This window comes from Macrosteles quadrilineatus, unplaced genomic scaffold (genome assembly GCF_028750875.1).
Source record: "Macrosteles quadrilineatus isolate MER2022 unplaced genomic scaffold, UCM_ALF_1.0 Scaffold_1__1_contigs__length_201487025, whole genome shotgun sequence".
In the NCBI taxonomy this organism is placed as follows: domain Eukaryota; kingdom Metazoa; phylum Arthropoda; class Insecta; order Hemiptera; family Cicadellidae; genus Macrosteles; species Macrosteles quadrilineatus.
This window is the reverse complement of record NW_026542594.1, coordinates 3,686,351-3,711,695: the sequence shown is the minus strand read 5'-3', so window position 1 is coordinate 3,711,695 and position 25,345 is coordinate 3,686,351. Positions and strand designations below refer to the sequence as shown.

At 35.5% G+C, this 25,345-nt stretch overlaps 1 protein-coding gene across 2 annotated transcripts; it reads left to right on the top strand.

Annotated features, from left to right (window-relative positions):
- The first annotated feature begins 1,041 nt into the window (after window positions 1-1,041).
- Window positions 1,042-21,686, top strand: LOC128982500 (cylicin-1-like). Of its 2 annotated transcripts, none has more exons than XM_054401463.1 (8): window positions 1,042-1,131; window positions 1,772-1,998; window positions 4,248-4,417; window positions 6,537-6,721; window positions 7,160-7,359; window positions 7,991-8,220; window positions 13,405-13,843; window positions 21,455-21,686. In XM_054401463.1, exons 1-8 carry the CDS (start codon window positions 1,069-1,071, stop codon window positions 21,624-21,626), a joined length of 1,686 nt encoding a protein of 561 aa, XP_054257438.1. In that variant the 5' UTR covers window positions 1,042-1,068; the 3' UTR covers window positions 21,627-21,686. The 2 variants fall into 2 exon arrangements, with proteins under 2 accessions (XP_054257438.1, XP_054257444.1); XM_054401469.1 differs by lacking the exon at window positions 1,042-1,131 and adding an exon at window positions 1,207-1,261.
- Window positions 21,687-25,345: the final 3,659 nt, after the last annotated feature.

Sequence of the window (25,345 nt, the reverse complement as noted above, 5' to 3'; positions counted from 1 at the left end):
TTCAATTAAAAGGTGAAGACTAGTTACTAGTTACTACATGCTTTGCGCAAGCAACTTGTGGAAAACTAGTGGAGAACTGTTCCTCCTGGCCACTCCATATACCCCGGTTGCGACATCGGGCGGTAGCCAATTCTTTGACAACAAGTTTTCCACTAGTTCTAAATTAATGAGGAACAACTTTTGGTTTTCCACCAAAAATCCTCCACTATTTTCACAAATTTGTTCAGAGCAACATTTAGTTGTAAACTTTAGTGTAAACATGGCTTTAAAGGCTGATGTATCAACCATCAGAACTAACTAGTGCACCTGTTGCTCGAATTTGAGCAATTGCAAACTATTGCAGGCGTTTATTTCAAAACGAATAACAGTCATAATTTACGATGACTTAAAAGAGTCAACTGAAAGATAATGTAATCAATCCAGTTATCGAAACTGAAAACAAACTCGCTCTGAAAACTAACGTTCTTGTGTGTATCACGTGTTTACTATGAACAGCTGTAATCAATACTAATTATTCGTCTGTTTAAGTAAACAAAATATTTTCTTCATAAGAAATACATTGGGATTTTGATGGCCTGAGGGGCAAAGCCCGAGGACGTTTATTACAGGAATTGGTGATAGGGGGCGTTTACACAACAAATACTAAATAATTAATTTTGACCCATCGTTTGTAAAAACCATTATTAACGGAGGAGTAGTGTTTTGTAGAAATCGCCTTCACGTATTATATATAAGGATATAACCAAACGTTCACTTATCATATAGGCTTAGGAGTATATAATCTGTCTGCTTGGTGATTCCTTGCTTGTTGGAAAAAATAGGAATACTAATATACTATATTCAGATTCAGAAAATCTTTCTTTAATCTTCTTTAATAAAATCAGCTGTGAATTCAACTGGATACAGAATTGTTTTCAAGCTCTAAGTGTACACAACAATTAAACCAACAAACTGTAAATATGAGTTAGTAAGGATTCCAATAAATTGAATAGTCTACAATTGTAACGTTTTGTGTCAATGGTGAAATTTGTGGTGTAGTGGTTGAGGGAACTTAGGGAACTCAGAAAAATGTCAATCAAGAGTAGCACAAAGAAAAGTGGCACCAAGTCAAGTTTTGGTTGCTCAACAAGGGTAATATTATTGATCACAATACATTTTTTTTTATCAACCGCAGGCCGAACTAAAGTTGACTCAAATATGTGGTTAGGTTTGCATGACAATGTCTGACCTAAAAAAATAAAGATCTCCCCTCCTTTAAAATGTGAGATTTCATTCTATAATATGTTGCTTACTTTCTGACTAGTGGTTAAAAATAAGACCATTATTTTTACTAAAGCCAAACTCAATGCTAAAGCAATGTATTAGTTAGATAACCTAAACAAAGAAGATTAAAAGTAGTGCCTGTAAAATCTTTCATTGTAAATTTTCTTTACTACAACTACTATGGCATTCCTTCATGTACATGGTAAATACTACACAAGTGCGAAACCTTCCAAGGAGGATTTTACAGGAGGGATTTTACAAAAATCAATTGTGCATGCTTCCCATTATAATCAAAGTAAAATTGAGCTTAACTCTGGAATTAGTTGGTCTTGAAAAATTTAAACACTTTTTTAGACATAACTTGTCTAGAAATTGCTTGGACTTGCTGTTTTGAAAATCAAATTTATGTGATATTATTTAAGTTGGAACTGCTACAATTATACTCATAAAATTTACTTTGGTTTATATGATTGAATTATTCAAATAATCCATCGTGGTTTTGTTTTAGGATTCCCTACAAATGAACAACTCAATATGTTTTGGGAGCTTAAATTCAGAACATGGTTCAAAATTCGGAAGATCAGTCCAAAAATTTGCAAAACAAAATGATCCTGGACTGGTTCAGTCAGTATCGACAGTAAATTCAAGAGTTTTTTACACCATTGTTAATTTCCCTTTAAAAGCAAATTCTAAAATACCAGATTTGACACATATGGAGGCAACAGACTGTATTCGGTAAGGAAAAATAAATAAAATATGAGAATTAGTGTGTTCAATATAATCTAAAGTATGACTAGTGATGAAATATACTACTTCGTAATTCCGCAGCAAAAACAAGCCTTTTTACTCCCTAAGGAGGAAAAGTCAACTGCTGTAAACTCCGATTGTAAGCAATCACAATATTTATTAAAATTATGTAACAAATTAAATCGGTTGTAGATTATAGCTGTAATCTTGTCAATAGTTCGACATAATGACTGGACACTAACACAACAATGAATAACTTCTTGATCAGCATCGTACGTGTTATAAAATTACCTGAAAAACAAACAGATTATATGTCTAATAACTTTAGTAATAATATATTTACACTTATACTGTTGAATCACAAGATGGTAAATACATATGAAAGATGGTAAGTGGTGATCGATTTTGATTGGACATTCCAATCATCATCAGACCCAATAGGCAAATGATTCAGTAAAAAATGATTCGCCTATTGGGTCTGATGATGATTGGAGTGTCCAATCGAAATCGATCACCACCTACCATCTTTCATATGTATTTACCGTCTTGTGATTCAACAGTATAAGTGTAAATATATTATTACTTGTGCTATTAAACGTATTATTATTATTTTTTTTTAAACTAACACAACAGTAATAGATGAAATGATTGAATCACTTAGGTACTATATAGCTGCTTGCTAATTTGCATTAACACAATTAATTAATAAAACAAGTTGGAAGTTATTTTCAGAGAACGAGATATTATCTTGAAATGAAAAGTATTTTAGTTTTCTAGCTTAGCTTGTTAATGTTCCAATATGACAAAAAATATAGTTAATCACACGGACAAAGAGTGTCTTTTCAACCCTTACTCATTTTCCTCTTATGGGCTGAAACTTGGATTGAAAAGAGTCACTTTATGCCCTAGTGATGAAATATATAAGTTAGAGTTTTATTTATAAAACTAGCTGTACCCGCGGGCTTTGCCCCGTTTAACTTCATAAGTGAGCTCGTACGCATGGTTCAATCACGGCCTGGTTGAAGTTCGTTCGCTACGCTCACTCACCTTTAGGTTGGAGCTCGTTCGCTGCGCTCACTTGCCTTCAGGTTAGCTCGTTCGCTACACTAACTCGCCTCCAGGTTGAAGTTTGTCCGCTACGCTCACTCACCTTTTGGTTGCAAATTAGCTGTTGTCATAAATTAAAAAAATATAATAGTGCTGCACCCTGTTGGTAATCATTGTAACTTTAATGCTATTGAACATCATAGAACAGAACCAACTTGTTTAATTGAAACAGCTGTTCAACTGTTAAACAACTTGTTTAAGCTATGGTTCCACAGGATGCGGAATCTCCGCCGTGCGGTGCGATTTTTTCCGCTGCGGAATTACAACGACACTGGTTTAATGGAGTTCCCATGTGTGCGGTTCCACTGACGTGCGTTTTCGCATCCCGAATTTTCGGTTGCGCATGGCGGACAAATCATACTGGTCTGAGAGCAGTGCAGTGCGGATTCCGCCAGTGGAGAAGAGCCATCAATTAATTATTGTGACCGATCAGTTAAGTTTCAATAACCTTATTCATTTTTGGGGCTTGTATATTTATTCGTGTATCAATAAAACTACAATTTAAGTCCAAATTATTATTTTATTTATGTTTACTATCACCATCCTCATAAAAAATTAATAAGGTAATTTTTAAAACATCAGTTTACAATAAAAGTAACCACAATTAAAAATAGTTAAGTCTGAATATTACCTAATATTATTTTATGGTATTTATGGTATTCTATTTGTGTTCCATACTCGTCGCTAGTTTGGACAGAACTGAATTTTCGCAACGTTATTTCTGCAGTCAGTGGAACCACCCCTCCAGATTTACGCTGCGTAATTTTTCACAGCGGAAAATTACGCACCGCACGGCGGAAGTTCCGCAGTCTGTGGAACCATAGCTTTAATTGAAACAGCTGTTAAGATTCATTAATTCCATTTAAATATGAGTACTCATAAGGTTAACATGCGAAACTCCAGAGCCACTGGGGCGGAGCCCAAGAGTCCGATCGGAATAAAAACAACTTAGTTTTCCTATTTAATGCCTAAAGAATCAGTGTACCAAATTTCAGCCTCCTAGGTAAATGGGGAGTAAGATAATTAGTGATGAGTGAGTCAGTGAGGGCTTTGCCTTTTATATATATAGATACAGTATAATTTCATCTATTTTTGTCTCTCCAAATCGTGTAGGTTGTTGTTTGTTTTAGGGAGCTAGGAGGTTGTTTGAACATTTTTGATTATGAATTCAACTGTACATCTTTTTGGCTTTTGGATATTTTATCCAAGTTAGTCAAGCACTTGCAACTCGAAGGCTTTTCTACTCAAGACCAAAATGTTCACCTCATGTGGTTCAGATTTGTCTTACGCTGTATTGCAAGTAAGTCACATGAGTACTTGACTCTTTGTATCACCAACCTAGATTAGTAGATTTGCAACTGATGAGGTCCAGTTGATACACGTTCTAGCGTGACGTCCATGCTGTTAGTCCACACAGTGAGATACTGGTAAATAAAGATTTGAAATAAACCATAAGTTGAAACCGATTTAAAAAAATAATATTTTACCCTATAATATTATTGTTCATTTATTAATTTTCCATTTTGATCTATTGTGTATTTTATAAATTTGATTCTCCTTACTAAAGTCCATTTTATTGGCAGAGGACAAGACTGAAGAGTATTTTTAAGTTCAGTTCTAATCGATTCACCAGCAAATTTAATCATTGTATATGGACAATTGTTGCAAGAATTGACAAGTCTTTTGAAATGTCCAACAACATTTGTTTTACAGAAATTGCCAGTCTTATTACTTTGTAATAAAATATGTGCGATTCTAGAGCCATGTTGCTATCACAGATTAAATCACAAACTTTGCACAGTTTCACCTTCATTTGATGTACAGTATTAATTTGTAGTGGTGAATCAGGCTGCTTTTGTTGGAGAGCGACACGGAGCAGTGTTGACATGACGGCTTCATGTTTAGGAATGAGGTCTCGGGCTGATGTCACCTCTATATATAGGCTTTTGCAAAATTTCAACATTTTTAACTAGAAATTAAGAAATTTTAATATAAATAATAAAAAATTAACTAGAAATTAAGAAATTCAACAAGAGATGAAGTTTGGAAGGTTCCCCACCCATGCCTCGATCAAGAGGTGCCACTGGGGACAAGAAGCACAACTGTGGGTCGGGAGCGAGAGCATGCCCGCGCTCGCGGCCGGAAGCGTTCCCGAGTTCGCATGCAAACCTCGCACAATTTTGAAAATATAAGTGCGAATGGATGTGGATTTGAAATGTTTATAGAGTTGTACAATAGTATTGAACATTTGCATGTATAGGCAAAGATCAGGAGTTTTGAAAAAGTGGCTAAAAATGATCCCCAATGTTATTCTTATGGGAAAAACGCCCCAAGTGGCGTCTCTTTCTCCTATTGCCTCTACTGGCAGAGAATGACGAGAGAGATTAGGAGAGTTGAAGAAAATATACCTGGTTTGATTACAAGAGATCCCAAACACATTCACTCGGACAAATGAATTGCATATGTAGATTTTGTGATGCGCTTTACCTTGGTACGCTAGCCGCACTTTTGTCATTGAAAGTTATTTAAAAAGCAATCAAAAAGTTATTTATAAAGCCAACAGTAAAAAGTTAGTGCTCTGCACAAAAATATGGGTTTGAATGAAGGAGAATGTGACTTTGCTCAATTTTTACAATTTTTTGGAAACGGTACATTGCCAGTAAAAGCTGGTGGATTATCCATTTTGCTAGCAAGATTGCTTGGAGTTGGATGACCTGTTGATTTCATAAATGAATACAAACTCTTTGTGCAAGGGTTTATATTCATTGATTTAATCTACCATAACGCCGTTGAAAGTATACAAAATCGTCTAATGAAAGACAAAGCCTATTTTAGCTCCAAAAACAGTGACTGATTTGATCAAGAACAAAGTCTTGGATAAATTTTTCCAGGTGAGCCCAAGGTCTACGAAAGCATTGATAATTTGCTTGCAGATTATGTAGTAATCTTATTTTGTAATCTTCCTGAAGGTTACTTTACGACTAAAAACGTAGTATTTAAGGAAGTACTCTTGTGTTAAAAATATTGTTTTGTAGTTTTTATTATTACAAGGGTTTTCTTCAAGCAGCAGTTTTATGTCCTTTTAATATGCTTTTATACGATACAATGATCTATTAAATGTGTCCCTTCTAAGGCTTTATTACTTTATTTTATTTTCGATTTAGAGTCACTGTATTAGTCGATGAATTTGTTTTCTAAATTCTTAATATGTTATTTTGCGGTTAAGCCTCACTAGTATTGTAAATAATGATTAAAATGTAAAATTAAATTTATATTTTATGCTTGTGATTTTAAGGTGCTACTAAGAGTTGTATGGAATAAGTTTCTTGTACTTAATTTATATTTATGAGTTAGTCCAATTAAAAAATAAATAATATCCTATGAACAAAATAATCATTACCTATTTATATATTACACAGTCAATGGTGAGTTGAGGGAAGAATTATTTTTTCAACTACAAGAAATGTTTTATAAAGCTGAGAATCACATTAAAGCTGGCGAACAAATGCCCCAACCAGGACAAATGTGTACACTAAAGAGAAAATCAATCATTGGTTTATCAAGTAACAATGAAAGTCGGGTTTCTTCAGAATCCCTTCATAGTGTGAGTATACTATCATGTCTATTCTGTCTATGCACTACTAAGAAAAAGTAGTGCAACCCTTAGTAGAACCTTAGTAGAACAACTCTGCTGGTTCATCATTTTTACAGCCCCATCGGAGGGTTTTTCCTAACACATTTTAAATAAGACCGAACATATTCTTTATTCCTGATAATGTATTGCTGGTGTTCTTAAGTTAAGTTGCACTGTCACTATGAAATGCCATTGATTGATGGGCTAGGATGAGGTTTGGGAAAGCACCTTTATGCCTCTGTGCATGCTGGTGACATGTTATGTCTATTGGATAGCTTCTTGATGCTGACACTGCTGCTACCCACCATCAGAGCCAAAACTCAGTGAGCTCTAACAATTATAATTGTCTTGCTCCTAATCTTATCTGAACATTATTGACTATAATAGTAATTTCTTAACTTATTTCAGGCAATTTTAAGAAATAGCCAAGTGAATCTCTCAGACCAAAATCTTGAGCTAAAATTTAAAAGATCTAATATTTCACATCATGCCTCTAGAACTCAATCCAGTTACTCATTAAAAGTTGAGGAAGAATCTGGCTTTACAGAAGAAAAGATTGCTAAAAATTTACGAATCCTGAACTCAGTAATGGAAATGATTTATGATATGTATGTACACGTTACTACTTGTAGATAGGATTATTAGATCTAACTTTATTTTAGATGTTAAATGAAAGGCCCAATCAAATTTTACATTTTAAACCATAATAATTTATTCTATATTCAATTGCACACAGGAAGCTGAGGCTTATAAACAGCTTACCCTAACCATCTTATGCCTTCAAATTTGATCACCCAGATGTCGGTTCAAAATCGTAATTATTTACCACAATCTGTTGATTAATTTATTTTCGTACTTATGTAGATCCTAAAAGAAATTTCTCAATATTAGCATTACTAACATGATTTTGTATTAAAGATAGCTGAGAGGATATAGTAATTAGTTAAGAAGACTGGACCTTAGTCTGTCCTTAGTTAATGGGATTTTAAATAAATAGTTTTGGCTAATAAAGAACAAGCTAGTCAGTACAAATATGTAATTTCATTCATTCATTTATTCATTCAACACGTACTCGGACTATGATCATTCTTCATTCATCTTCGCCTTAAAAACTACATTAATGTGTTGGGGTACATCTAATGCAATCTAAAGTATCAATTTCAGTTAATAAAGTGCAAATAAAATCTTCAAGCAATTAAATTTGACCTATAATTTACAAAAATAAACATAAATTTGTAGTTTTGCAGATCGTTTTACATTCTCGCTGATCAGTCAGACTTATAGCTCTCCTACCATTATAGTCCCAGTGGAAATTCCACTTGTTTTTAAAGAACCAAAACTCTTAACATCCACAAACGACGGAACACTCCCTGAGTCTCCAGGATCTAAGAAAACACTAATTCCGAAACCCAAGAAAAAAAGAAAAGGTCAAGTGAAAGATAATAGAAAAGGATCTCCATATTCAAAAGGTATCTGGCAACCCTGATGTTGTCTGATTTTTAACATTTTTATAATAATTTGATTTGAGTTTTTAAGTAAATTTCAGAAATGTCATTTAATCTTTCCTTAGTCTATTCATTCATTTGCTTGAAGTTATAATTTCTTGGTAGGATGTTGCGATGTTCACGGGATCGGTCTTCTGCAGTACTTACAATGCTAATTTACAATGTGAAAATAAATAAGTAGGAAAACGATTGTGTTTATTCAAGGAAAATAAAACACACAGTTTTTAATATTTAATTTTGTTTTCAATGAGTAATCATGGTTCTTAATAGTTCTTAAAATATTTATTCATGGTGAGGCCCCTATAACTACCATACACGAGGTGGTGAGTCACTAATCCCAAAGTGATAATATTTGAGTAGAATCTTGAAAGTCATCAGAATTACGCCTGTAATACTTAGCAATTGCTTGAATTTGAGTAACAGGTACACTAGTAAGAATAAATAAGCATTGCAAATTTAAGCGATCTTTGCACACCTGTCATTCGTTACTCAATTATCCGTTTGAGTTCGGGTTTGTGGCGTTGTGTTTAAATAACGGAGACCTTTAATTTAATACCAAACTCAACCTATGCTGATATTTAAGAGTTTTTTTTTTTTTTTCTCAGCACTTCACCTTTACAACTGTCAGCCACCATGATAAACGCACAATAATGGTCTGCCATTGTTGTTTTTGTATAATAATAATAATATATTTTCAAATATCAAAACGGCAGACGTGGTCAAATTCATTGAGCGGAGCGAGCGAAGCGATCGAAGCTCTTATACATCGACTTTTATGCATTTCGTAATACGCAAACTCCTCCTAGACGGCTGAATCAATCGTTTTCAAATTTTGGATGGTGATAAAGACCATATCGGTGAGTGCCAACATCTATATGGCGTTAAAAATAACTCTCAGGAATCCGCCCCACTGGGTCTCAAAAGATTCAATGTAATCCTTATGGAAGCAGTATTTGATACATAAACAAAGACATATGATCAGCTGTTGACTTTTGAATGCAGTAGATAAAGAAATAGCTGATAGCATTATTCCACAGATATTAGAACAGAAACGGTATGAATCATAAATATAATAAAATGACGACACTAGCTTGAGGTCCGTGACGTAGGAAATGCTAAAGGAAGTACTAAAGGTGAGCAGTCTGGAGTGTGAAAACTGTTTATGACGATTAGATTTAGGTATCTGCATTCCTAAAATTCTATGGGAAGGGAGGAAAACGGGTCCGCGACGTAGGAAGTGGTGAAGAAAGTACTAAAGGTGAGCAGTCTGGAGTGTGGAAACTGTTTATGACGATTAGATTTAGGTATCTGCATTCCAAAAATCATAAGGGAAGGGAGGAAAACAGGTCCGCGACGTAGGAAGTGATGAAGGAAGTAGTCAAGGCAAGCTGTCCGGAGTGTGGGAACTGCTTATGACCATTATATTAAGGTATTTGCAATCCTATGATGCTATGGGAAGGGAGGGAAACAGGTCTGTGACGAAGGAAGTGGTGAAGGAAGGAGTAAAGGCGAGCAGTCCGGAGTGTGGGAACTGTTTATGACGTTTAGATTAAAGTATCTGCAATCATAAAATGCTATGGGAAGGGAGGAAAACGGGTCCGTGACGTAGGAAGTGATGAAGGAAGTAGTCAAGGCGAGAGCTGTCCGGAGAGTGGGAACTTTTTATGACTATTAGATTAAGAAATCTGCAATCATAAAATGCTATGGAAAGGGAAGGAAACAGGTCCGTGGCGTTGGAAGTGGCGAAGGAAGTAGTAAAGGCTAGCGGTCCGGAGTATGGGAACTGTTTATGACGATTAGATTAAGGTATCTGCAATCATAAATGCTATGGGAAGGGAGGTAAACAGGTCCGTGACGTAGGAAGTGGTGAAGGAAGTAGTAAATGCGAGCAGTCCGGAGTGTGGGCACAGATTATGACCATTAGATTAAGGTATTTGCAATCCTATGATGCTATGGGAAGGGAGGGAAACAGGTCCGCGACGTAGGAAGTGGTGAAGGAAGTAGTAAAGGCGAGCAGTCCGGAGTGTGGGAACTGTTTATGACGATTAGATTAAGGTATCTGCAATCATAAAATGCTATGGGAAGGGAGGAAAACGAGTCAGTGGTTCTGTGGTCTGTGGTTCATTAGATAGGAGGAAGTGATGAAGGAAGTAGTCAAGGCGAGCGTTCCGGAGTGTGGAAACTGTTTATGACGATTAGACTAAGGTATCTGCAATCATAAAATGCTGTGGGAAGGGAGGAAAATAGGTCCACGATGTAGGAAGTGGTGAAGGAAGTAGTCAAGGGAAGCTGTCCGGAGTGTGGGAACTGTTTATGACAATAGATCAAGGTATCTGCAATCCTAAAATGCTATGGAAAGGGAGGTAAACAGGTCCGTGGCGTAGGAAGTAGTGAAGGAAGTAGTAAATACGAGCAGTCTGGAGTGTGGGAACTGTTTATGACGATTAGATTAAGGTATCTGCAATCATAAAATGCTATAGGAAGGGAGGAAAACGGGTCCGCGACGTAGGAAGTGATGAAGGAAGTACTCAAGGCGTGCTGTCCGGAGTGTGGGAACTGTTTATGACGATTAGATTAAGGTATCTGCAATCACAAAATGCTATGGAAAGGGAGGGAAACAAGTCCTCGACGTAGGAAGTGGTGAAGGAAGTAGTAAATGCGAGCAGTCCGGAGTGTGGGAACCGTTTATGACCATTAGATTAAGGTATTTGCAATCCTATGATGCTATGGGAAGGGAGGAAAACAGGTCCGCGATGTAGGATGTGGTGAAGGAAGTAGTCAAGGCAAGCTGTCCGGAGTGTGGGAACTGTTTATGACGATTAGATCAAGGTATCTGCAATCATAAAATGCTGTGGGAAGGGAGGAAAACAGTTCCACGATGTAGGATGTGGTGAAGGAAGTAGTCAAGGCAAGCTGTCCGGAGTGTGGGAACTGTTTATGACGATTAGATCTGCAATCATAAAATGCTATGGGAAGGGAGGTAAACTGGTCCATGACGTAGGAAGTGGTGAATTAAGTAGTAAATGCGAGCAGTCTGGAGTGTGGGGACTGTTTATGACGATTAGAATAAAGGATCTGCAATCCTGAAATGCTATGGGAAGGGAGAGAAAAGGTCCGAGACGGATGAAGTGGTGAAGGCAGTAGTGAAGGTGAGCTGTCCGGAGTGTGGGATCTGTTTATGACGATTAGATTAAGGTATCTACAATCTTAAAATTCTATGGGAAGAGAGGGAAACAGGTCCGCGACGTAAGAAGAGGCGAAGGAAGAAGTAAGGTGAGCAGTGTGGAGTGTGGGAACCGGAAACCGTTTGTAGCAGTTAGATTAATGTATCTGCAATGCTGAAATGCTAGGAGAAAGGATGGAAGCATCCCCACGATATAGAAAATGGTGAAAGAAGTAGTAAAGGCTAGCAGTGCGAGTGTGGGGAATGTTTGTGGCAATTAGATTAACGTATCTAAAATACTAAATTGCTATGGAAAGTGATGGAAACAGGTCCACGATGTAGGAAATTGCTTAGAAAGTAGTAAAGTATGAGCATAGTGTGAAAACCGTCTGTGGCAGTTAGATTGATGTATCTTTAATCCAAAAATGCTATGAGAAGGGAAGGAAACAAGAGTCTATGACGTAGGAAATGGTGAAGGAAGTAGTAAGGCTTGCAGTGTAGAGTGTGGGAACTGTCTTTGGCAATTACATTAATGTATCTGCAATCCTAAAATGCTATGGGAAGAGAGGGAAATAGGTCCACGACGTAGGGGGTGGTGAAGGATGTAGTAAAGGTGAGCGTGTTGAGTGTGGGAATGGATAAATGTATCTGCTATGCTAAAACACTATGGGAAGAGACTGTAGACTGTAGGTTAAAATAATTACGAAGCACGAATCGATACACATTTCGATACAAGTAATCGTTTACAATAGAAATTTACAACTGAGTTGACAACAGCTGATTTTTTCTCCATAGAGGATCAAAACTATTTTTACTTCCTAAAGAGTAAAAATGCTACTTTAGACCCGCAACGCATGTATTAAAAACGACTGGTATTACTGCAGTATGACCAAAACAATATAATATAAACCCTTGATGGCTCCGCTCAATTTTGTGGATGCCTCTGCGAACGCCACCTAGTTTAAAATTCGCCGAAAATCGATACCTGTCTTGCCTGTGGGGGTCCATCACTTTGGGATTAGTGACTCTCCACCTCATGTTGGTAGGTACAGTATAGGGGCGCTGTACAAAACCCCAGGTCTGGTCAAATACACACAGGTAGCTTTTCACTGGCTCTTAGACTATAGATATTAACATTGACTAGTCAATGTTAACTTAAGACTACAAATTATAAAAGTACATATACACAATTAAATTTAACTAGGATTGCTTTCATAGCAGTGAAACCCGGTTGAGCAGAACGATCTCGTTTCATGGTTTTTTAATAATTCAATAATAAAAACAATGTTTATAGATATAATACAACTATTTCATCAATTACTCATCAGTTTGTCTCAAAACTATAAACATTATATAACAAGTTTCATTAAGTAATGGTGTGAACATTACATATATATTATGTATCGGTATTTTTTCCATGTTTGCTTGGTAATGTCATCCTGGTAAGCCAACAGTTCTGGTTGAACCCGACCAATCAACATTATTTTCTCGATCTTGGCCAGATATGGCAAATGTGATTTTTTTTACATTTTTGTCCTTATGTTTTAACAATCATGGCAACCCATAAAGCCAATGTTAAAATTTATAAACTTTGAAATTATAGGCTAGGCATTGTCAAAAATTGGAATTGTTTTTTCATAAACCTTCCAAACATTTTTCGAAACAACCTTGGTGTTTGGCTAAAATATGTTCAGCCGTTATTTAGTGATAGTGATAGTCTTAGAATGTTTGCATTGCAGCCAATCCCAAAGAGCTTCGCTTCGCTCCGCTAAAAAAAATATGTATATACCTTATCAGGGGTTGATTCCAAAAATTGTGACTTAATTTGAAAATACACTATATCTCTGTAATATAATACGTTCATTACTGTTGTTACAGATGATAACGTTTCCTGTTAAAAGATATTTTGTTTATGATATTATGTTTTTTTAAATAAGCATATTTGATTTTTATTCTAACATTTTTATCTGCTTGTATATTTTCAGATGAATTTGATGGAAAAAATGTTGAAAAAATCATGAAAAAATCTATAAACAGAAGAAATAAGAAAAACGAGTCTACAGAACAAAATAATGGAGATGAAGCATATAAAGATAAAGATGAAAATAATCCCAAGCTCAGCAGTAACCACGATGGAAAATCCGAATTTCCACATAAAACTAAAGGAAGAAATAAATCTGTAGGAAAGAAATCTAAAAATAGGTCACTGAACAAAAATAGACAATATTCTAAATCTATCACCCAAAATAATCTTACGGCAAACATACAAAAGCACGCTCAGAATATTGAAGAACAACAAATTCAAGACAAATTAGCAAACAATAACACGACCATTGCCTCTAAAATGAAATTAAAGACAAACAAAATAGAAAAAGAAAATCAAATCATCAGTATTTTACCCTTATCTGAAGGGGTAAAAAATGGGTGAGTTAAACCAAACTAAAGACAAAGTAGGAAGGTTTTTAGCATATTTCCTAAATTGGGAATAAAGCTATTACCGTAGGTCTCATGGTCCCGGAACCGATTTATTTCTCGTTTTGAGGTCCCCAGGGGCCAAAAACACCATCCGTTTGAATTCACCCATATAAATATATTGTGTACCACTATTACGTTGCCATAGTGATTTATTGCGCAAAAAGGTATTTTTTTGCTATATATATATATAGATTTTAAATACACATATATATATATATATATATATATATATATATATATATACATACATATATAGATATATATATATATATAAACATTATTATGTCCCATCTCCCCTTCAGTGATTGCCTGTCTGTATGGTTGTTTCGTAAGTTGAGCTACAGTTGATTTGATATTGTGCAATCGGCCCGTGGTACAAACGCTATTTTCACTACACTATACGAAAGTGAGAAAATATATTCAATAAATGCACACAACTACAACTTTAAGGTTAAGGAATGAAATATTTATAGGAATCAGCAAAAATAATAAATACTGTAGTTGCTAGACAGCTGTGACAAAAAAAGTCTATTTGCAATGCATGATATGGATACTGATTGTGTATTTAGTATACACTAATTTTTTGGCTGGCATGGACAGCAATAGACCTACGTAGCTTTCAATTTCTAATTATTAACGTTTGTAAAACGGCTAAAAACATCATAGTGTGGTGAAATAGTATATTTCGTACCTAGGGCCGAAAATGAGGTTGAGCTCCAAAACCATTTCGGTCCGTGGTACGAACGCTATTTTTCACCACACTACTACCACTATTCACCACTATAATAATGCACACTGATAGTCAACACAACTACAACTTTAAGGTTATATGAGGAAATAATTTGAGGAATCAGCAAAAATAAAAATAAATAGTTGCTAGGCAACGGTGACAATAACACAATAATTCTATTGCAATGCTATGGATTTTGATTGTGTATTTAAAATGCATTCATGTTTTAAGTAAGTAAGCGGACAGCTGATTTTGCGGCCCCGGCCTGTAAAAACCTGCTCGGTCCCCAAATTACGATGACAGCTGGCATTTTTTTTTTTTTTTAACAAGTATTTATTCACAATCTATTCTATACTAGAATAATAAGTAAATTTGATAACCATTTTAACATGGGTTAGTTACACTCCATCAAGTGCACTAACATACAAAAACTTTTAAAAAGTTCAACTAAAAACGATTTGGAAGGTCTATTGGACTCACTATTGTCGAGGAGGTTAACTGCCAGGAAATTTGGATGGGTTTCTAATTTTCTTTGGTATTTTTCACTTCGTTTCTTTATTTCTTCTTTAACATAGGGTAATTTTGTATCTTGATAAATTACTTTATTTGTGACAAACCAAGGTGCTTGTAACATTTTTCTCAGTGTTTTCGATTGAAACCTTTGAACTATTTCTATGTTTGAGTTGGAAGTGGTTCCCCAGAGTTGGATACCGTAGGTCCAAATAGGTTTCAATATAATTTTGTATAAAAGTAATTTATTTTCAACAGATAATTTTGAATTTCGACCAATGAGCCAATTTAGTTTGTTTGTTTTTAAATTTAAATGAAGTCGTTTGTTCCAAATGTGTGAATGCCATGTAAGCCGTCTGTCGAGATGCATACCAAGGTACTTAACTTCGTTGGATTGTGGAAGCATGACATTATTCAATGTTACTGGGGGACAAGTTCTTGTAGACATAGTAAATGTAACTTGAACAGATTTTGTTTCATTTACTTTAGTTTTCCAATTCTGTAGCCACTGAGACAAATCGTCTAATGCAGCCTGAAGGTTTGATGATGCCAGAATAGGATCCTGATTTGATGATAAAATACCCCCGCCGCAGCAAACCTGCCGACTAAGCGAATTTCCATTTGTCTTAATTGATTTTCAATTAAATATATTTTAATAACATTAAGTTTAACGAGTACCTAGGTTTGCTGCTACAAGGAAACTAATAAAGTGTGTTTTTGAGTAAAATATTGATAGCTTAGTACAAAATAAATAAATTTGATCAAAATACAAAATATATCCATAAACAAGCAAACTACAATATTTTACAATAATCTCCATAAGAATAACATGGGAATTATAAATTTAAAATTTTTTAAATTTTCTCCGTTACTATTAACCGAACAAAAATACTTTTATATACTAAATTAATTGTTTTTTTAAGCTCTTTAAAAAGGTCTAAAGAGAAATTGGGAAATTTTGTGTTTTGAGGGTCAAAAGTGAGAAAACCCAATTTTTACCCCATAAAACCCCCCGTAAAGCCCCGTTCCCATGGTCCGATCATGCTGGTTCGCGAACTCATTCAAGTTTATCCCGCTTTACACTTTTAAACCAAATTTCATCAAAATCAGACAAAAATTACTCAAGTTATCGCGTTCACGGACGTATATATATATAAGTCTATATATACAGTGTGTAAATTAAGTATGGAAACAAATCTGTATTTTTAAAACCGAAATAGATAGAAATATTCTATTTGTGGCAATAATAGTTAACAAAGATTCCGCAATTTTTCACATGAAAAATATTTTTTTACCCCCCTAACAGGGTAGGTGGTAGGGGGTGACTTATTTTTTTCAAATAGCAACCCCTATTGAGTGACCCCTCATTTTGAAGGGTTTGTCAAAAGAAACACAATGACGCAAATCCGAGGTGAATATCTCACTCCTAGCCCAAATGGCGAATATTCCAAAATTTGATTTATTGTACGTGAAAAGCACCAATTTCACAAATAATGGAAAGAAATCTGTATTTTTAAAACCGAAATAGATAGAAATATTCTGTTTGTGGAATTGATTGTTGACATAGGTTCCGCAATTTTTTTAATTAACAATATTTTTTCAACCCCTTTAACAGGGTAGGGGGTGGGAGTGACTTATTTTTTTCAACAACAACCCCTATTGAGTGACCCCTCATTTTGAAGGGTTTGTTAAAAGAAAAAGAATGACGCAAACCCGAGGTAGATATTTCACCCCTAGCCTAAATGGCGGGTAATCAAAAATTTAATTTTTGTAAAAAAAAACCCCATTTTGGAATATCCGCCATGTTAGCTAGGAGTGAGATATTCACCTCGGATTTGCGTCATTGTGTTTCTTTTGACAAACCCTTCAAAATGAGGGGTCACTCAATAGGGGTTGCTATTTGAAAAAAATAAGTCACCCCCTACCACCTACCCTGTTAGGGGGGTAAAAAAATATTTTTCATGAGAAAAATTGCGGAATCTTTGTTAACTATTATTGCCACAAATAGAATATTTCTATCTATTTCGGTTTTAAAAATACAGATTTGTTTCCATACTTAATTTACACACTGTATATATATATATATATATATATACATATATAAAAATTTGAACGAATGGTGTTTTTGGCCTCTGGGGACATCAAAATGAAAAAGTAAATCGGTCCCGGGTCTAGGTCTTACCGTGCCACCTACGGTAATAGCTACTTCCCTATAGGGAAATTCGCTAAAAGCAGTGTCGTCTGCAAATGTTGCAACCGTAATACCCTGAGTACTTGGAAGGTCATACGTGAACAAAATATACAAAATAGGCCCAAGAACACTGCCTTGTGGTACACCTGATTCAATTTCATGCACATCTGTAACTATATCTTGATATTTAATTTGAAAAAAGCGTTCGGACAAATACGATTTCAACACTCCATAGTATGTATGGGGCAGCAAAGTTTTAATTTTGAACAATAATCCTGTGTGCCAGACTTTATCAAACGCCTGGGCTACGTCCAAAAAAGCAGATGAACAAAAACGTTTATTTTCAAGATCTTCCTTGATTACATTAACTATTCTATGCACTTGCTCAATGGTGGAATGCCTTCGGCGGAATCCAAACTGATGGGAAGGCAACAATTCTTTTTCGTCAATTATAATTTGAAGTCTTTTTAAGAAAAGTTTTTCAAAAACTTTAGAAACCACAGGAAGAAGAGATATAGGCCGATACGAGGATGCTTGATTTAAAGGTTTACCAGGTTTCGGAATAACAACAATTTGTGAAACCTTCCACTGTATTGGGAAGTATTCAAGGCGTAAAACTGCATTGAAAAGTACTGTGAGGAAAACTATTCCTTTTCTAGGAAGCTCTTTCAACACTTTACCTGTTATCAGATCATAACCGGGGGCTTTTTTGCCGTTTAAATCGTCTTTTATTACTTTAGCTACTTCAGATGGTGTGAATAATTTTATTGGTAAATCAAGTTGATTTGAAGAATCGAGGAATTCCAAAATTTCTTGCTCGACATTTGAATTAATATTATATGGCTTGAACACTTCCTTGAAGTATGAAGCAAATACATCTGCTTTCTCGATGTTGTTTTTGGCCCAAGAACCGTCTTCTTTTAGAATAGGTGGAATGCAAATTTGTGGACGTTTTAAGTTTTTTGTAACTTTCCAAAGGGAGTAGTCACTAGCTTCAGATGGAGAAAGGTTTGATGTGAAATCTTGAAATCTGTCATTGTTTAATTTAAACAGTAACCTTTTTAGTTGTTGAGTGGCCCTGTTTAGATTTCTTTTATCCGTCTGGTCTCTAGAGTTTTGCCATATTCTACGGAGTCGGCGTTTTTCGGCAATTTTCCTATTAATTTCAATTGGATAGTGTATTCCTGATTTTAAATTATGTTTATTCTGGTCTGGAGTTGCTCTCCAAGCGGAGTCTTGAACTGTTTTGTTGAAATGTTCAACAGCAAGATTCAAATCTTCTTCGCTCTTCAAACACACAGAAATCTTTAAATTTTGATCCATTAATTCACGAAAATAATTCCAATCTGTATTTTTGTTGCATAAATGTGGTGGAATAGGTTTGAATATAACATTTGAAGCGATCGTTAAAATTACAGGTCTGAGGAAAGGTCCAGAGATTGCTCGATTGTCACAAAATCTCGGGATACACCTTTTGTAACAAAAAAATCAAGAAGGTCTGGTATTTTTTTACGATCAGAGGGCCAATATGTCGGTTCACCTGTCGATAGAGTATCAAGGTTCCGTTCTTGGATTGACTGCAGTAGTTGTCGACCCCTAGGAGTTGCCAGACGGGAGCCCCATGTAGGATGTTTGGCATTGTAGTCTCCTCCTGACAAAAATTTACAGCCTAAAGTGCAGAAGAAATCATTAAACTGTTGGCGTGTAATGTTGTGTCTAGGTGGGCAGTAAATAGAACTTATAGTAAGTGGGCCTGTTTCAAACTCCACTACAACAGATGAACTTTGGATGAAATCGAACTGATATTTAGGCAATTCATGGTGCTTGATATGACTTTTAATCAAGATAGCACAACCTCCATGAGCTCTATTGCTAGGATGGTTAGTGTTGTATAGACTGAAATTTGGAATTTTACAAAAGTTTAAATCAGTAAAGTGAGTTTCAGAAATAAGAATAATGTCCAACTTATGTTTAGCAATGAACAGTTTTAATTCTTGGCATCGCTGTGCCAAGCCATTAGCATTCCACAAGGCTATCTTCAAGGTTTTCACCATTAATTGAGCTTTTTAAGAACAGTTGTAAGTAGGTCAAGTAAGGAACCTATTTGTTGAGATTGTTGGATAAACAGTTTTTCAAACCGATCAAAGAATGAAGTTATTGTATTTGTTAACTTTTCTGTGGATGCATCACTAGAAGCATTACTTGGCGTGCGTGCATTCACATTATCAGAACTTGTGCTGGGTTTAGTTTTGATACTTACTCGTGAGTTGCTAACTGCCTCCGCATACGAAACGTCAGGACGTGTTAGATTGTCAGAAGAAGCAGAATTTGATGATTGAGTAACTTCAGCTTGTTTTGAGACGGTAGTTCTTTCTCGAGCCTGGGGATGTGTTCGACTCTGGATATTTTTGAAGACCATGCATCCCCTGTAATTGGCTGGATGACCTCCTCCACACAAGGCGCATATTGCAGGAGTAGAATTGTCTTTAGTGCATTTGATTGTATCGTGTTCTTTTCCACATTTAACACATCTAAATGGATGCCTACAGTAGGTTTTTGTGTGACCATATTGTTGACATCTTTTACATTGAACAATTTCCCTTTTCCTATAAGGGGGTTCAAAAGTTATCTTAGCATGTAACAAATACTGAATATTGAAGATGTCTTTGTTATTAGAACTCGGCTCTAAATCAACAAAGAACATTGACAGTGGCTGTTTGGTGGTTGAATGAAGTACATTAGAAATATTTCTTACCTCATGACCCATCTGTCGTAGTGCTTCTTTTAGTTCTTCTGTATCAACTGAATAGTGCATATTCTTCAATACAACTCTGTATGCTCGATCTTGTTTAAGCTGAAATGTATGGAAGCTGACATTACTCTCGTTAAGTTTTCTCACTATTTTTCTATAAATATCAGCAGATGTTGGAAGAATCTTAACTGAATTGTTATTTATGCATTTGTAGGCAAAAGCAGTAGTGTCAACGACAGATTCAAATGTTTGAATCATTGCCTTCACATTACCCACATCAGGAATAAAAATAGGTGGAGGTTTAGGTTCTGATGATTTTTTAGAAACTGTTTGGATGTTAGAGTCCATGTCTTCATTATCTACATTTAATACTTCAAAACTGTTGCTGTCTGTTCATGTCTTGTTTGGCCTTTTTTTGGTTTCTATTAGAAACTTCTCCAACGTTTCTGCGTTTGGGAATCGTTTGCCAGTTGTCTGTATCGTCTTCTGACGTGTTTGTCTTGCTAGGAGAATCAATCATAGCATCGATGATTTCAGATGAAAGAGAACCCTCGGTATTGGAGTAGTTGTGGTCAGAGAGGTGCGAGTTGGTGTAATTCACACCTTCGTCGGCCATTTCAAAAGAGAAATGATAGATAAACGTAAACAAATCAAACGGTACAGGTTATGAAATTTCAAAAGTCTAAATAGTTACCACGTTACACATCAAATCAAGTCTGAAAGTAACTGAGCATAACGGAATACTAACGCACATTCATTTATGACTATAAAAACAAAAACTAACTATTAAAACCGAGCTTTTTTTTGAAAAATAATCAAGAGAAAAATAATCTACAACTATGGTGTAAAACAATACACAGCTGACTGACAGCTGGCATGGCCAGCAAAACGTAACTTTCAGCCACCAATGTGTACTACGTATGTAGTACAGCCAAAAACACCATAGTGTGGTGAAAAGCAATACAAGCAATACAAATACAAGCATTAAGATAGAACATGGAATTTAACATTAAGATAGTTTTAAAATAACTTCTATTAAAAATATTTGATACAAAATTTCTCAGAAACGTTAATTTTGCAAATAAATAGCACACATCAAATTTAGCATATTGTGTAGAAATTTCAACAATATATTTTAAGCTTAGTTTGCACAAAGAATAACTGAGGAGTTAATTCACTATTGCTAATTCACTTGCTATATTCACGGGTTTCTTAATTTGAACAAAGTTAAATCGTTAAAACTACTTTTTGCTTAAAACTATTAACTCAAAGAAGTTATAACATGGTAAGCATATTAATATTTTAAGTTTCAGTATCGGATACCACAAACAACATTATTCCGTGACAATCATTTAACTATAGAAAACCCTTTTTTAGGTATGTGGAACATTTAATTAATTCATTACTTCCCTTGGAAACAAAATCAAAGTATAGTGAAAAAGCAGTTGAACATTCAAAAGCAAGATCGAGAAAAAGTTCCAAATCCCAAAGAAAGAAGAATAAACAGAAAATTTCATCTGAGAAGAAAGCTAAAGGCAAGAAAAAGTAAAAATAATAGTAAAATGGTTTAAACTTAATTTAAAAGAAGGTAACACATTAAAAAAAATACAACTGCATTCATTTACATATTTATTATGTAAAGTGATAATAAATGGTTTATGTTACAGTATTGCAATTTGAGTATTGTTTTTTTTTCATACTACCACACTAACTTAGTCACTACGGGTGGCGTCGTCCTGTAATCCAGCTACTAGGAGGTCACGAATTGTGGATATTTATAGGGATGCACTGTGGATGCGATGCTCCCTGGTGTGGATTAACGTCCGCACTAGTGAGTACTACGACTATCCGCAGTACTATCCTGATAATTAGACCAATTCGTAAATTACAAGGAAAAATGTGGTTCGGATTCCACTATAAACTGTAGGTCCCTTAGTTGCCATTAGCTGTATGGGCTATTAATTAACAGCTGTGTCTAAGGAACATGTCGGCCTTAGTCACTAACAAGACTACAAGATCGCGCCACTCATCCTACACTCATCCTTCACTCATATTTGGGTTAAAATACGCACATAGTGGCGTCCCCATCTTAACTAATTGATAATTGATTGATAATTGATTGACTGAGCTCTTGTAAAACTAAAACCAAACCACCAAGCCGAAGAGAGCCAGCAGAGGTTGGTGGATTCCTTTCAAGGCTGGAATAGCTTCTTGATATCTGTCTGACCCAACTGGAAAAACCAACTGTTGGAAGCAATGCACTGCGGTAATGAAGGTGTAATTGTTGGAGGTTGGAGGTTTAAATGACGTACAGACAGGTAGATGATCATTCTTATGGTTGTGGAGCAGACTCCCACACTATCAAGCACAGACTGATAGTAGACACTGCTCTTAGAACTGTTCTTTGAGAAATGGTTTGTCAATTGAACATATAAAAGCTTTATTGGTGATATTTTTGTAAATAGATAAACACATGTGATAGTTATTTACTATACAACAACTTTTACTTTTCTCTTACTTGGTGCTGGGGTTCACTACCTTAGCAGTGTTCGATGTATAACATTGGGTTGACTACTAAAACTAAAACCATAGGGTATACATCCCATGAATACCGGTCTAAATGTTTTAGTGCACAAGTTTGAATTTGGCTGTGTTTAACATTATAACCAACGTTTTTAAAAAGTTAGAGGATGAGAATTTTAACCGATAACTTAATCTAAAGAGTAATGAAATGAGAGTGTGTTTGGCAATGCTAGAAGCTTCTGTCCCAATAAAAATGGTAATCCCGGGACTGCTCTGGAGTCTAAGCCTCCATCATAAGTCAGCTGGTTTACGTCCGATTCTGCTTTAACCAGATTATCAAGGGTAAGCCTCCTTTTACGCTTTGTCAAGTTTAAAATACCAGAAGTTAAAGTTCCATTATGTTACTCTTTCCTGATATACAATCTTGTATAGCCTACCTTAAAACTGTATGGTTGTAGAAAAAATGTTATATTTATGATTTGTGATGGAGGTGTAATTAAGCCAAAATTATAAGTGTTTTGACGGTAGTAAACGATAAAAATATGATTGGTAACATTAAATAAGGAAATTATGTATTATATATATGTATCGATTGATTAATCGATGTAGCTTATTGCTGCATTCTTGTCAATAGTTAAACATATAGATAGTAGACTATAATGTATAGTAACACAATCAGACGAAATAATTGAATCACTTACTAAACAGCTGCTTGTTGGTATTACAACTTTATATTTGTAAATTTGAAAACATGTTAAAAGTTGTTTGAGCGATTATTTTGATATGAAAAGTATTTTCATAGTGTAGCTTAGTTTGCTTAAATACTGGTTCAATATGACGAAAATATGGTTCATCACACGGGTAAAAAGTGTATTTTCTACTCTCGCTCAGTATTGGTGAAACTTCAGCTAGGGTCGAAAAGAGACACTTTTCGCCCTAGTGGTGAAATATATTATAAACTAATTTATCAGTAAAGCCAATGATTTGACTCAAATGAACTGTAGTCCAGTTTAAACTTTCCAAAAAGAATTATCTGTATTGGTTACTTTATAATGTAGGCCTGGTAGTAGTAGCCTAAGGTCACTCCTATCACACCACCTGTCAGGGCAGGTGGGGTGAATTAATTGAGTTTAAAGCCCATCAGGCGGAAATGGTTGCTTCCGGTGCTACGTCACTTTGTGACGTCATAGGTGATGTGTAATGGTAACAGGATACAGGTGGTAGGAGCTGGTGGTAATGGATAGGGGATGAAACAGCTGTCTGTACAGTAGTGTGTTTAAATAGCTAATACTTGTTCGTTTGCAATTGTCTTAAATGTATTGGGAATATCAACCAACAGCTACACCAAGGTTTTAAACCAAAACACAGCTTACATGTAGACAATAAATTGAGTTAAAATCATATTGTCGACGGTAACATTTAACAGTAGCCTACAGTATTGTACTAGTGCCCGCGGCGGCGTGGTGCAAGGTTGTGTCGTTGTGTCACCGGCCGCCGTGAATTAGGCTGAGGCCGCGAAGGGAAAGTGAGCGGGCAGTGGAACAAGGTCAAATGCCCCTACTCAACCTCCATGTGGATTTGTATCCACAGTTCTACAGTTTGCTTTCGGACATAGCGGCGGAGTGTTGTACGGTCCTGGGTCTATCGTTTGCATCGTTGATGCCATCGTAATACTACACCTCGATTGACTCAACAACACAAGGTATTGTAAAAACCAATTTTAATTTATATCTTATGTTAGATAGTTGCAGGTTAGCTGTTTGTGGTTAAAAGATGTTTATACAGAAATACGTTCCAAAAAGTAGATATATTTTCCCCATGTTAGTAAATATTTGTTGGTCTTAAAAAAACCTTAAGTAGTGGTGTATTACGGGTACTGGAGACCGTGACGTAAAAAATTAAGTAAAATTAAATATCGTTTATATTTTGTTAAACAGTTTGACAGATCAGACTTTGTGGTCAAAATATGTTTATATAATGGAGTCTTTAGAAAGACTGTTTTTTTTTTTAAGTGAATTATACCCAATTCCATGTGTCCTGACTTGTGCGAATCAAATAAATTAGTTTGCCATCTTCAACGTCAGGAGGCTTTGGCACATTTAATCGTGTCGGAAAGCAAACCTCTAAAAACTTGTTGTCATAAAAGAAAATAAACGTTTTACCATTTTCGTTTTGTCTTTGTTCTACTAATTGATAATGTTTGTTTTGTAACATATATTTAAATGTTACTTTTTCTGTTTCTATTGGACTTACTAGTTGAGGAAGCTTCATTTCTTGACATATGGCTTCGGGTGATAATTGATTAGAATAATTTGATCCTGATGCATTCCAATGTAGTGGTAATTTAATTTGCTTCTGAAACTTTAGACGTAGTGACATTGACTTGCGAAAATTGCTAGTTTTAGTAGTAGTAGATTTCTTTAAATCTTCTTTTATTCTCTTTAGTTTATCTTGTGTGATTGTACTTGGCTTATCCATAGTTAACATCAGAACAGAGCTAGCATATGTGAACAGTCTTCGTTGAAGGTTCGACACTGAATGATGTGATGTTGGAGGTTTGGAGACTTCCTTACTTGGTAGGTAGAATTACCCGACAGTAGGGAAATTTACCCGCGAAGCAGGGTAAACCTCCCAACCGACCCCCTCCCAACTGGCTCGCGGATAAAAGTAGCGGCAGCGAACGGACTGTAGTCAGTCTCACCCAACTGGCACAGCTGACTGGTTGAGTGTAGACTGACTGACTTT